This window comes from Garra rufa, chromosome 8 (assembly GCF_049309525.1).
Source record: "Garra rufa chromosome 8, GarRuf1.0, whole genome shotgun sequence".
Lineage (NCBI taxonomy): Eukaryota > Metazoa > Chordata > Actinopteri > Cypriniformes > Cyprinidae > Garra > Garra rufa.
Window position 1 is genome coordinate 31,183,837 of NC_133368.1, and position 15,235 is coordinate 31,199,071.

Here is a 15,235-nt window from a genome sequence, read left to right on the forward strand (position 1 = left end):
GATGTTGAAGGTGATTTAAATAGTTAGCTCCATCATTCTGAAAATAATGATGGGAGCAAAATATATGTCATTGACATTTGCCACCTAACAACCACTTAACGCCATTCTTCTCTATTTGGATCCATTACTGAATCTGAATAACTCAGAAAACGTCAATTTACTGACTTAGATACAAAAACAGCTCTTTTCTATTTCTATTATTCACCTATAGAAGTCATCACCAAATACTTATCTAACAAAGATCACCTCACTAAAATAATGCTATTGTATCATCTTGAATCTAACTTCTAGCCTACAGTAAGTGATAAAAAAGATACAAGGCTAAAGTAAGATTATTGATTGGAAAGCTATAAATAAGTACAGTTTATTTAGCTTAGTTAAGGTAAAGTATACAATGTAATGTTTCATAATTGTAATACATGTCTCTTTTCATATAACTTGAAATGTCCCTAGCTTCGAGGATATATTCCACACAATTTTGTGGAATGGATGAGAGCATTGATGCAGACTGTTCCAGTCTACTGCTAACTAAGAAATCTGACCACGCAATCCAAGAAAAACCTATGTCCTGTCAAGATGATGTGGCAACCATAATATCCAATAAACCTACAACACAGAAAGAGCTCATCCAGCCATTAAAGATGTGCCAGCAAGAAGCATATGAGAATGTTACCAAGGATGAATTTGTTGTACATCAAGAGGAAGCAAAAGGTGACTCAAGATTGTTTTTAACAAAGCTTTAATGAACAAAAGCAACTAACATTGTCTGGTTTTTTGCTTAAATGTTCTGTACCCTAGTCAACCAAGTTGATTCACACTTACACTCTTAGTAGATAACTCACTATAAAACATTGCTTTGTCCCCCTCAAAACTGAAGAACCGGGTCATAAAGCAGAATTCTTTACACTACCATCGGAAGATCAAGTTGTCAGAGCCATTAAAGGTGATTCTCCAGTTCACTGTTACAAGGACGGAATACAGTTCTGCACTGAAAACAGATATACGCTTGAATCTGAGGAAAGTGTGCGAAGACTGAATGTTCCCGTTATAGGCTCGGGTCAATCAGGCATATACAACAACAAGGCAAAGGATGATGACATAATATTTAAGGTGGATGTCAAAGGTGATTTTAAATTAGTTTAAATCCACACTGCAACATTAGTTCCAGTCATTTAAACATTATTTAAAAATACATTAGAATCAAAGAAAAAAAATCATGAAATGACTAGATCTAAAAAACATTTATAGACAATTATCACAAAGAAGTAACTGATACTTCCCTGTCATGCATGAAAACATTTATTTTAAATATTACCTGTTCAGGTCAAATCATCTACTTGCATTAAAACTATTAAATTAAACCCTTTAGCGACATCTTTGCAAACTTCAACTATCCATGAGACTGATGGAAGCAAGTCAAATGATGAAACAGACATTGCTAATTTTCCACGACCTGAGGTATCGAGCACAACGGCAGAGGTTTGCTGGTACAAGGAAGGTGAGGAACTCCAAGACTGCAACATTATCACCCAATCTAAGGAGACTTTCAGAGCTGTTGTTGTGAAAACAGCAGAGCCGTCTCACGCTGAAGAACATGCTTGTGAGACACAAGATGTCACCGTCCAGGTTGCAGTGGACCTACCAGGTGATTCATCAGTCATCTACGCCAGCTCAATCCATTCGATTACCAAACTAACCACTTCAATCATGCAGTAGTAACTAATTTTGTCGAATCTGTTCGGATAAAACCCAGACTAATAGGTTGTTGTTACTGCTGATGAACATTTCAGTAGAGAAATGACTTGCTTATATGCTTTTTTATTTAAATTTCTCTTTTATAGAACCATCTTGGAAAGTTAAATTAAAGTTAAATCATTTTCAAAACAGTAATTAAAAAAAACTACTATACTACTACTACTACTACTACTACAACTACTACTACTAATAAATTATACTTCTTAGGGATACTACATGAAATTCCACCACTAACTAATGTACAAAGGCAAAAGCCTGATATGTACAAAAGTAACAAAACTAAATTCATTTTCACTATGTTTGTCTTTGGTGTTTGTTGCACATGTTTTGTCTTTGTTGAAAAATTTCTGTGACTTTAAATGTTGTCCTTTACTCTTGCGCTACTAATCTTTCATCTTATATTCTGAAGTTCATGTGTTTTCCATGTTTTTTTTTTTTTCAATTTATTGATCATTACAGTAAATCATCAATATATTCTTACAGTAATTTTTGTGCCAAACAGGCTCTTTCATAAAACACTGAATGTTAAGTCAATATTTTGAAAAAAAAAAAAAAAAAAACAATATAAAAGTAAATGTGTCTGTACAAAATTGTCTGTAGCTCCACCAGTGACGTTCTCCAGTGTCCCTGAGGCTCAACGGACCATATGCATTGAGTCAGGAAGACCCGTTAAACTACAATGCCAAGTCTCAGACCCTGATGCACAAGTCTGGTGGTACAAAGATGGGAATGAGGTGCTTCCTCAAGATGGTGTGGTTACTGGGTGTGAGGAAGCAATGAGAACGCTTTCTGTGCAAAGTGCTGAGTTATGTCACAGCGGAACATACAGCTGCCAGACAAACAATGATGCCATCTCATTCCATGTGGAAATCAAAGGTGATTTGATGTTTTCTTTCATGAAGACACCACATGAGATGTGTAAACAGAGCATACCAAGCAATCTCTTTTATAACTATGGTTATTCGAAAGTAGAAGGCAAATATTTTAGCCTTTATCCCTCAAAAGACTGTCACTCAAGCACATGTATTCATGAATAGAAAAAAAACAACAACAACAACCTACTAGGAAGTGATTTTTCACTAAAACTTGCAGGGTTTTTTTATGATAGGGGTGGGCGATATGACCAAAATCTTATTTCATGATATGAAAAACATGTAATGTCACGATAACATTATATATGTATGGAAGCCCATTTTCACTACTGCACAAAAAATATATGTAATTGCGACTTTTTATCTTTATGACTTTTTTCTCACAATTGCAAGTTTACATCTCGGAATTCTGACTGTTTTTCTCAGAATTGTGAAATATAAACTCGCAATTGCGAGTTATAAAGTCAGAATTGTGAGATATAAACTCACAATACTAACTTTTTCTCTTTTTTCTCAAAATACAATTAGGAGTTATCGAGTCAGAATTGTGATATAAACTTGCAATTCTGAGAACATATCAGTCTTTTTTCCCCCTCAGAACTTGACTTTAGAAGTCTATATCACACAATTCTGAGAAAAAAGTCAGAATTGTGAGTTTATATCTCGCAATTCTGACTTTATAACTCACAACTGCGAGTTTGTCAAGCATTCTGACTTTATAACTCACAATTGCGAGTTCATATAACGCAATTCTGAGAAAAAAAAAGCCTGAATGGTGAGTTTATATCTCGCAATTCTGACTTTATAACTAGCAGTTGCGAGTTTATATTATGCAATTCTGAGATAAAAGTCAGAATTGTAAGTTTATATCTCCTGATTTTGATTTTACAACTCATAACTACAAGTTTATATCACGCAGTTCTGACTTTATAACCGCAATTGCGAGTTTATATCACGCAATTCTGAAAAAAAGTCATTTGAATCGTGCGTTATTGTATTGTATTTTTTTATTCAGTGGGAGAAACAGGCTTCCATATAAATCACTATATAGTTATTTGATCTTATTAAAAATAAGAACAAAGAAAATGATGACATACAATATAACAGTTTTCTCTCAACTGTTTACATTCACTTAAAACTATTAGCAACTGTATTTACATAAATACTGGACATACTTGTGTGTATTTGACCATTCAAGTGCAATAAGACTCAAAAGAGAGCTGAATTCGTCATTGCATGCTTTCTGAGAGGCAGCTTTCTGTGTGCGTGCTTCAGCTGTGTTAGTCAATGCGTGATCACTGCAATAAATTTTTTTCACTTAATAAATTTATTTTAACATCATGCACGTCTCGAATTTGCAATTGCATGGCAAATGCTGTCTGAGAGAGGTGGCTTTCTGTGTGCGTACTTTGCAACTTCTTTGAGCAATGCTGCCGGGCAATGTGGCTTGGGTACTTTCCCATTAAGAATGGGCAACAAATTTCTATCTGGATACTTTAAATCAGTCATGGGCCCTGTGTCTCACCTGGTTGCGTGTTGACGGCAACATTGCTCAAAAAAGTTAATCACCTTCAGTCAGCATAAACGCCATTGAGTCCATTTGCCACTCTTTACGTTCTTAATAATGCATGTTTCTTTATCACTCTAAAGAGTAAAGAACTTTTAGTAATACTGCTTTAATGCTGATATATTAACATACTGTAATATAAATAATATACTGTACCATCGCCACAATATATAATGTCATAACGCCCAGCCCTACTCTATGCCATTTACAACTCTGTAGCTCCATCACTGAAGTTCATTCCAATTTCAGAAGTGGAGAAGAACAAGTCCACTGAGGTAGACTCACCAAATGTTCTGAAATGTGATCTATCAGACGCTACCACTGAGGTGCTCTGGTGCGAAGATGGTAGAGAGCTGGCCCCAAACTCTGGGCTCAATTTCCAAACAGACGGAAATACGAGGAAACTAACCGTTCAATCAGCAGAACTGTCTGATACTGGAAACAACACCTGTCACACTCCAGGTGATACCGTATCATTCAAGGTGGATGTTCAAGGTGATTTTCACAACACTACCACACAATTTAACTATTAATAATGTGTGCATTGTTTCATGGCACATTAGATACTTCTTTACTTTCTAATCACTCCCTTTTGAAAACGTACCTCCTGTAACGTCTTTTACCATCCATTTGAACCCTGCTTCTCTCACTTCTTGATAACTTGATAGCACACTAACACATTTGTAGGTTAAGACTGCCTAATTGTCTTTCAACAGATTTGTACTTTATTTGCACAAGTTTGTCAATAATCTACTTTTTTTTAATTTTCCAAATTTTCATAGCATATCCTGTTAGGTTCTCAGCACTCCCAGAAATTGCGAGGAACAAGTTTATCGAAGCAGGCTGTCCCATTATACTTCAGTGTGAAATCTCAGACCCTACTACCCAAGTTTCCTGGCTCAAAGATGGAGTCGAACTCCAACAAGACAGTGGACTTGACATCCAGTCAGAGGGCACTATGAGGAAAATGATCATCCAATCGGCTGAGGTCAAACACTCAGGCGTGTACAGCTGTGAGGCTGTGGATGATCGCATAGCATTCAAGGTGGATGTTGCAGGTGATTTTGAGTCTACATACTTTCTCAAAACCACTAACAATGTGTCAAATAACGCTTCATCCACTAAATGCTGTTTGCCCTTATCAGAGTTTAACACAGTAAATATTCATAACCAAATAATCAACCCCATTTGTTAAACACTAAAATGATCTCCCTACCACTTTTGCTGACACAAACAAACTGTAAAAAGGTTTTTGAACATCTTGCGAATCTCTTATTGCTATACAATATTACTATATTGTATAGATGTCACCTAATTTAGACATGCTCATTAACTTATATGCTCAGAAGAACACGCTACAGTAGCAACACTCGGAATCAGCAAAGTGTCTCATTCATTAGCCATACGCAAGTTTTAATCTTTTTCATCATTTCATTTTCATATCTTAGAAAGCCTTTTTTGGTAATTCTATGAATTTGACTACTCGAAAATCCTCTTAGCTCCACCAGCGATGTTCTCAGCTGTTCCTGAGACTGAGAAGAACAAGTCCATTGAAGCTGGCAGGCCAATCATTCTCCAATGTGAGATATCTGATCCTACAGCCCCGGTCCAATGGTACAAGGATGGATTACAGCTTCTACCTCAATCTGGGGTTTACATCCAATCACAGAACACCATGAGGACACTGGTTATCCAATCAGCAAATGTATCCCACTCTGGGTTTTACAGTTGTAATACTGCTGATGATATCAGCGAATTTTTTGTGGATGTAAAAGGTGACATACAATATCCAAAGTATTCTGTTCTAGAACTAACAAATACATCATTTTGTAGAGTTCCGTTTTCATTGGGTGAAAGCATTCTTCTCTACTTTCGACAGATCCATTCTTGCTGCTTTATGGGCTCCTTAACCATTTCCCTAATGCAGGAAAATATCTGAAGCTTCACAAGTTTGTTTGCAATATTTCCACCAACTACTACTACTCTTAGATGCTATTTAACCAGCATCTTGTTTCTCTTTATTTTTATTAAAAGCCATTTACGCTGGGCAAGCATGTAACCTTTATTATCTGTGCTTAACAGCACTTCATTCTCACAAAGCTTTCATTAACTGTATTCTCTTTTCTTAGTATTTCATTTGGCTTTTAGAGTGGAGAAAGTTCTACAGGGCTGCCCATGCAATCATTATCATCAGTGCTTGAATTGCATGCTTCACTTCATACTTGTGTGAGAAAGTAAAAGCAGTGCAATGTAACACTAATGTCCATTTCCTTTTCATTGCAGCACCTCCTGTCACATTTGCCTACATACCAGAAGATGATCTGCACAGAAATATTGTAGAACAAGACAATCTACTCCTTTGCTCTCAAGTGTCCAGGTCAGATGCTATTGTACAATGGTACAAAGATGGAGTAGAGCTAAAGCCTACTGACAACGTCCTCATAGAAGCTGAAAATACTATACGAAGGCTGGTCATCTTGTCAGCTCAACTCTCAGATTCTGGGACGTACACCTGTCGTGCTGGAGATAGCGCAGTAATATTTAAAGTTAACGTAAGAGGTGAGTAAATATACAGTTGTTTATATACACCTTGCAGAATCTGATAAATTTTAATTATTTTACCAAAATAAGAAGGATCAAACAAAATGCATGTTATTTTTTTATTTAGTAATGACCTGAGGGGGGGGGGGGGGGGGTATGTAAACTTTTGAAGATAAGTTTTTTAAAATTCAACTATTATTTTCTTGTGGACTATATGTAAATGTCTTTTTATGTGAAACATCTTATTCAGGTCAGTACTAAATAAAAAATAACATGCATTGTGTATGTTCCCCCTTTATTTTGGTAAAATAATTAACTTTTTGCAGGTTCTGCAAGGTGTGTGAAAACTTTTGACTACAACTGTATGTATTTACTGTATATATTTATACCAACTAGTCTGATTACATTTATAAGGCTGTATAACTATTTTCTTTTGCTTTGCAGAACCTCCTGTGATGATTGTATATCCCAAGGAAGACGTCCACCTTGATCGCCATGTTCCTGAAGAAATTGTCCTCAGCTGTGAACTTTCACGGCCAAATGGAAAGGTGACATGGTTCAAGGATGGACAGAAACTACAGGAGAGTGAAAACATAAAGCTGAAGACAGAGGGTCCCTATAGACGGCTAAAAATTCTGCGTAGTGGTATTGAGGACTCTGGAGAATATGTCTGTGACACAGCTGATGATTCAATATTCTTCAATCTGAACATAAAAGGTATCAGATTTAGGTTTAAATGTAGAGATTTGTGATGTCAGCCAGAGGGAAAGCTGTTATCAGCTCAAGTTATTCAATTGGTCAAAAGATTATGAAGACATTTGAATTGCATGAAGTGTGTCCAATGATATCAGAAACATGAATTAAGTAAATAATGTCCATTTTGATGTCATGCTGACTTTTGTAATGTTTCTTTATAGAACCACCAGTGCGCATAGTTTCTCCAAGCCAGTCCCAAATGGAACTGTGCCAACAGACTTCTGAAAGAATGGTCCTGAGCTGTGAAATCTCTAGACCAAACGCCAATGTGCGTTGGTATCGAGATGGACTTGAAGTGGAGGAAAGTGACAGTCTAATTCTTGAGGTTGATGGTGTCTATAGGAGACTTATTATCCCAAAACCAACCGTCAAAGACTCTGCAGAATATGTGTGTGACACCGCTGATGATTCAGTGACCTTCTTTGTAAATATTGCAGGTTTGTCAAAGACCCTCTATCTAATAATTCATAAGACCTTAGAAGTTCTCAAATGTCCATTTTGACTTTATTTTTTCATGCAGAACCACCAGTTAGATTTATTCGGCCAAGAAAAATGGCCTATGGTGTAGAGAAACTTGTTGGAGACACTGTGGTTCTTGAGTGTGAAGTGTCTCGACAAAATGCTGAAGTTAGTTGGAAAAAAGATGGAGAAGAGATTGAGGAGAACAGCAACATAACTATCACAGAAGATGGCACAAGTCGACAGTTAACCATTCACTCTGCAGCTTTTGAAGACGCAGGGCAATATGTCTGTGATGCTAGAGATGATGTAATGGACTTCCTAGTGAAAATCAAAGGTAAATTTCAGAAATAAAGACACTTTGTTAAATCCATCAGTGCAACTAACTAAAATTCTACCCTCTTCCAACAGATCCGCCACTAAAAATTCTGCGGAAAGATGACATAGAAACCAAACGCAGATTTTTAGTATCTGATGCCATTGTGTTGAAATGTGAGATCTCAAGAGGAAATGGGGTGGTCAGTTGGCTTAAAGACAATGAGAAGATTGAGGGAAATGAGCATTTCATTTGTGAAGAGGAAGGGACATTCAGATCTCTGATTGTCCTCAGTGCTGAGTTGAAAGACTCAGGGGAGTACATTTGTGATGCACAAGATGATAAAGTTGTCTTCAGTGTTACTGTAGAAGGTAATGTACCCAATGAAAAAGCATGTACATGTTCAAGAAGAAAATATACAAAACTTGTAACTTTAGCTTGTCATTGGGGCAGCTCAAAAGTACATTTTTGCATCTTATCTACCCACTTAGGTGTAGGTAAAGTACACTGTACCTTAGAGGGTACTGCCCTATTGATAAGCTGCCATATCCCTAAAGATTTTTGCACATACTTTTCTCTACTTTACAAAAATAACTAATTCTTTTTGTTCAGAGGCTCCAGTGTCCATTGTTGGAAATTCAGAGAAGCCAGAACACCACATGTTAATGACAGGAGATGAGCTTATCCTGGAATGTGAGGTATCTCGAGTAAATGCTGAAGTCCAGTGGCACTGCAATGGACGTTTACTACAAGAGGATTCCCGCACACACATTGAAAGCAGAGACACAATGAGGAAACTTGTGATATCAGGACTCCAGACATCCGACTCTGGAGAGTATCTCTGCGATGCCATTGATGACAAAATGATAGCTAGGCTAACAGTTCAAGGTAAATTTACCAATAGCATAGCAAAGAAAACAATTTCAATGGAAACATTGTTTATAAAATTATTAAATAATATTTCTTTTTCATAGAACTACCATTCAAATTCATCAAAAAAGATGAAAGAACTAATATTTCAGCTTATGAAGAAGACAGTGTGACACTACGTACCACTGTTAACCGGGTCAATGCCCCAGTGAAATGGCAGAGAGGTCTTGATCCAATCAGAGGTGATCGTTTCCACACAACAAGTGATGGTAACACCCACTACCTCACTATTAACCCACTTAAGAGATGTGATGCTGGAGAGTACACATGTCACATGGAGTCTGACAAGATGCACTTCAGCATCCATGTTAAAGGTAAGACCAAGGAATGGGCTGTGCAATTCTACAACTCCATAAATTGTTAAGTTGACTGCTTGCAAAAGGTCTCCAGTAAAAGGTTGTCTCCAATATTTCCTAATCAGCAATGAAGGTGAAATTCTCCAAACCACTTGAGAACGTAATGGGACTGAAAGGTAGTGATGTGGTTCTAAAATGTGAACTGTACAAGTCAAAAGGAGATGTTCAATGGCTGAAGGGCAGCAAAGAGATTGCAGCAAACAGACATTTCACAATCAGAGCTGAGGGTCGAGTGAGAAGCCTGACAATACATGATGTCACAGAAGATGATGCAGGAGAGTATGCTTGTGAATCTAAAGATGAAAGGACATCAGCTACTGTAGTGGTCAACAGTAAGTTACTGTAAATTCTACCAAAGGCCTTGCGTTAATCTGCATGAAGCTAAAAGGATTACTTCACTTCCAGAATAATAATTTCCTAGATGTTCCAAGATGTTCATGTCTTTCTTTCTTCGGTCGTAAAGAAATTAAGGTTTTCAAGGAAAACATTCTAGGATTTTTCTCTATATAGTGGAGTTCAATGGTGGCCAGCGGGTTGAAGGTCCAAACTGCAGTTTCAATGCAACTTCAGAGGGCTCTACACGATCCCAGCCGAGGAAAATAAAGGTTCTAAAATGGTGTTTTTGCAGTGATGCCATAGAACAACCATTTTTGGTTCCCCATAGAACCTTGCAGTGAACAGTTCCTAAAATAACCATTTTGAAGAACATTTTAAAAATCTAAATAACCTTTTTCGAATATAAAGAATCTTTTCTGCATTTGAAAGGTTCCATGGATGTTCAAAATTTCTTCAATTTTTTTGTAAGTTCCAACTGTATTTTTTTTAGAAAAGATAAGATCCTTATTCTTTAGCTAGGATCAGAGGCTGCACTAAACCTGCAATTTGGACCTTCAGCCTGTTGGCCACCATTGAAGTCCACTATATGGAGAAAAATCCTGAAAAGTTTTCCTCAAAAAAAAATTCAATTTCTTTTCGACTTAAGAAAGACATTAACATCTTGGATGACAATCATATATTAATTTAATGCCAATTTCCTTCTCTTCTCGTCCCAAGTTCCTCGCATTGTGGAGTTTGTTGCAGAGCTACACAACATAACTGTCATGGAAGGAGAAGACGCAACATTTAAGTGTGTGGTATCTCCAGAGGATGCAAAATTGGCCTGGTTTAGGAATGGCCAGCCAATTTCATCAAATGAGAAGTTCAACATCTCAAGTAATGGATTATGCCATATGCTACATATCAACAACTGCCAAGTCTCAGATAGCTGCAAGTTGACAGCCGAGGCTGAAGGTGTGATTTCCAGAGCAATCCTTCAGGTTCAAGGTAGAACACCATCCATCATCATTACATTTCACTGCTTTACTTGATTTTCATTTGCTTAAAAATCAATTAGACTTATGAACATGTATTCTTATGGGTAACGTTCTACAAAATAATTTTTGGAGTGCTAAGAGTGGTATATTTTTAAGAGCCTGTGCAGGTCCTTAATGCCATGTCAACATGTTTGAGTTTAATAATGACCCTTTCAGACATGCCTGAATTGTTGAAAAGGTGCTTATGATGGCTTGTGCTTAACAGCTTCTCCAGTTAGAATTCCACTCTTAACTGACAGAGACAAGTGTTACTACAGCACATAGCAATCTAGAGTGAGGAGCTGTACTCCGAGCACAAGAAATAATGCCATCCTCCATTGGCTTTGCTCATGGGTTTTGAGTTTTCTAAAAGGGTTAAAATGCTATGGGGAACAATCTTATCATTTAACCCTATCTGTATTCAGAGGCACAGGTGCTTTTCACGAAGTGCATGGACCCAGTGGTTGCAGAGGAGTTTGGTGAGGCAATGCTTGAGGTTGAGGTCAGCCATGAGACTGCGGAGGTGCAGTGGATGAGACAAGGAGTGGTTATACATCCAGGGTCCAAATTCACCCTGAAGCAGAATGGCAAAAAACGTTCTCTCACAATCCACAAACTCACCCTTTCAGACCGGGGAAACTACAGTTGTGAAACTCTTCATGACCGAACACAAGCCAAGCTTACAGTGGAACGTGAGTCTGCACGTGCTGCTTTCTTTCTCACTATGTGCTGTTGTTAGCATTACTTTACAGCGATGGTCCCTCATTACTCCCCGTTGCGATGTTGTTGTCTTAAACTGAATCAAGTGACCAAGAGCAATGCGAGCAAGAGGCAGCTACTTTAGTGACACTTGTTCTACGATTTGACAGCAGCAAACAGGTGACTGGCAAACTACTTACTGAGTCCTGGGGAACAGCTTTCTGTATTGACATTAGATCAGAACTGCTATGATAATTTAATTAAGCATGCCAAATGAGAACTGGATCAAGAGCTGGTAGAAGGTCCTGGCTAAGTAACCTTTTAATTCCCCTTAGTTGCCTGTGAAACAAAGATATTATGAGAGGAGCATGAAAGTTCCATGTGGTTCTACACATTGCCTTCAATATAATTATTAGCCAAACTTACCAAACAAGCTTTTAAAAAAGCTAAAATTACTTTATTCTTTAGAAAACAACCAATTAATTACCAGTGATATACATTCGTTTAAGGATAGGACAAGATGATGAAGCTGTGTTGTGCAAATGAGCAAGTGATGAGAGAAAGGCTGCACTTTGGCTGTTCCTGGCACCAACTATGAATCTGGATCTGTTTTCATTGCAGCTAAATTTATGCACTGGCCTTCAAAATCTAGGGTGGTGTCACCAACTCTCTAAAATAAACCCCTCTTTTCCACGGGGAATGCCTGTCTGCCTGTCTGTTTTGGAAAACTTAAAAAAAAATGCTGGCATAGCTCTGATCGAAGGCAGGATTTAATGTATTGCTAACACCAAGCGGACAAAACCGTGCCAGCTAATTCAACAACTGCTGTTCTATTTTTTCTCTTTATTACCTTTAGCTTTCATCATAATCTCTCTTTCTTTTCCAAACAATTCTCTGATTTCTAATTGCATCACTATTGAACTACTTTTATTGTGTTTAACAACCTGTGCTTCTTACACAGCACGAAAAATAAAGATTCGCAAAGGTCTAACTGAGATTCAGACTCACGAACGAGAGACCGCTTCTTTTGAGGTGGAGCTGTCACATAGCAATGTGGAAGGTGTATGGCAGAAGGATGGGCACATTCTCAAAAACAACAACCGATTGCGTATGACTGCAAAAGGACGAGTACACAGTCTAACCATCTCCAGCCTGACCTTGGATGACACTGGCACCTACACATTCTCTGTTGACAACATCAGATCAATAGCAAGATTGGAAGTTAAAGGTACTGTGCAAATCAAAACTATTTTGACTGCAGAACCCAAAAGGAAAATATGTGACCCTGGACCACAAAACCAGTCATAAGGTTAAATTTTTACAAAACTGAGATATATACATCATATGAAAGCTCAATAAATAAGCTTTCTATTGATGTATAGTTTGTTATGATAGGACAATATTTGGCCGAGATACATCTATTTGAAAATCTGGAATCTAAGGGTGCAAAAAAATCAAAATACTGAGAAAATCACCTTTACAGTTCTCCAAATTAAGTTCTTAACAATGCATATTACTAATCAAATATTACATTTTGATAGGTTTACAGTAAGAATTTTACAAAAAATCTTAATGTAACATGATCTTTACTTAATTTCCTAATGATTTTTGACATAAAAGAAAAATCAATAATTTTGACCCATACAATGTATTTTTGGCTATTGCTACAAATATACCCCAGCGACTTAAGACTGGTTTTGTGATCCAGGGTCACATATAGTCATTATTTACATTATTTACCAGGTGTTGTCCTAATGCTGTACTGTATACCCTACTTTCAATTTTGGACCACAAAATGAGAAATGTTCTAAAACGTCCTCATCCACATACTGTAATGGCAGTGAAAAGACACTAGCTTCAAACTTGATCACAGAATGATCCCATGTTATATATTCCAAGTGCCCAGGGGGCATACAACATGGTTAGGTAAAAAAACAAACCTTAACTTTAATTTAATTCCCGACTTCGGCCACTGGTCTGCTGTGCACAACTAAATGTTCACAAGACTGTATTAGTGCTGTGGGTCATGGCTTGTCCAGGAAAGCAAGTAAATGTATTTGTTGTGTTCCAGTTGTAGCAACACCAAAATGAGTTTGCATGTTCACATTATCAGCTTTCATTCCAACTGTCATCTGACAACTGGAGTTCAGGTTTGAAGATACTCACCTCACAGAAGAGAGTACACAGATAATATTTTGGTTTTGTAGGTGTTGTGGTTTAGGTAGTGTTTTTTTTATTAATCATGATTTATGTCATTATGTGGATAAGCATGAGCAAAACATTTTGTTTTTTTATTTTGCCTTTTGTGGTCTGAAAAAGAAAGAAGTGCAGACTGCACTAGAATAACACCAGGGTGAATTATCCCTTTAAATGTGTACTGTAATTTCACTCACTACAAAAGAAATGACAGCTTGCTTGGTTTTTATTGTTGTTTAAATTTGTTATCCAGTAATACAGTTGAGGTCATAAGTTTACATACACCTTGCAGAATCTGCCAAATGTTAATTATCTTACCAAAATAAGGATCATACAAAATGCATGATATTTTTTATTCAGTACTGACCTGAATAAGATATTTTACATACAGTCCACAAAAGAAAATAATAGTTGAAGTTATAAAAATGGCCCAGTTCAAAAGTTTACATACACATGATTCTTAATTCTGTGTTGTTACCTGAATGATCCACTGAATTATGTTTATTTTTATTTATTTTTTATTTTTAGTGATGAGTCACATGTTTGTCCTGAACAATTAAACTGCCTTCTGTTCTTCAGAAAAATCTTTTAGCTCCCACAAATTCTTTTTTTTTTTTTTTCAGCATTTTTGGGTATTCAAACTATTTCGTTCAACTGTATGATTTTGAGATCCATCTTTTCACACTGAGGACAACTGAGGCAACTATTCATGCAACTATTACAGAATGTTCAAATGGTCACTGATGCTTCAGAAGAAAAAGTGATGCATTAAGAGCTGGGGGTGAAAACTTTTGAACAGAATGAAGATGTGTACATTTTTCTTATTTAGTCTAAATATCTTTTTCTTTTATTTAGTACTGCCCTTTAGAAGCTCAAAAAGTTTTCACCCCCGGCTCTTAATGCATTGGGTTTCCTTCTAGAGCATCAGTGAGCATTTGAACCTTCTGTAATAGTTGCACATGATATGCAACAATATCAGTTATTCTCAGTGTGAAAAGATGGATCTCAAAATCATACAGGCATTGTTGGAAAGGATTTTTATCAATTCAACTATTAATTTCTCTTGTGGACTATATGTAAACATCTTTTATGTGAAATATCTTATTCAGGTCAATACTAAGTAAAAAATAACATGCATTTTGTATGATACCTCTTATTTAGGTAAAATAACATTTTGCAGAACTTTTGATCTCAACTGTATGTATATCCACAAATCATGAAAAAAGAGAAATTTACTATAAAAGCAACACAGCATAAGATATTGTGACTGTATGTAAAATCTGCCAGTGTTAAAAACACATTCTCTGAAAACAAGTCTTATGGGAGAAATTGAGAAATATTTCCCTTGATCTTTGGACATATAGAGGTCATTGTACTAGAAAAACCTGTAAGTTTCATAACTCAAAACTTCCTTCTTAGTCCAAAAGAAAGCATTT

The 15,235-nt window shown here is 36.7% G+C and overlaps 1 protein-coding gene across 1 annotated transcript in view; it reads left to right on the forward strand.

Moving 5' to 3' along the window:
- obsl1b (obscurin like cytoskeletal adaptor 1b) overlaps positions 1-15,235 on the forward strand; it is a 37,853-nt gene that overhangs the window by 11,233 nt on the left and 11,385 nt on the right. The window contains exons 7-16 of the mRNA XM_073845365.1: positions 5,694-5,838; positions 6,623-6,753; positions 7,180-7,452; positions 7,653-7,928; positions 8,012-8,287; positions 8,362-8,637; positions 8,879-9,154; positions 10,606-10,875; positions 11,330-11,596; positions 12,565-12,831. Of these exons, the coding sequence (XP_073701466.1) occupies positions 5,694-5,838; positions 6,623-6,753; positions 7,180-7,452; positions 7,653-7,928; positions 8,012-8,287; positions 8,362-8,637; positions 8,879-9,154; positions 10,606-10,875; positions 11,330-11,596; positions 12,565-12,831 (2,457 nt within the window). The remainder of the gene's footprint in view (positions 1-5,693; positions 5,839-6,622; positions 6,754-7,179; positions 7,453-7,652; positions 7,929-8,011; positions 8,288-8,361; positions 8,638-8,878; positions 9,155-10,605; positions 10,876-11,329; positions 11,597-12,564; positions 12,832-15,235) is intronic.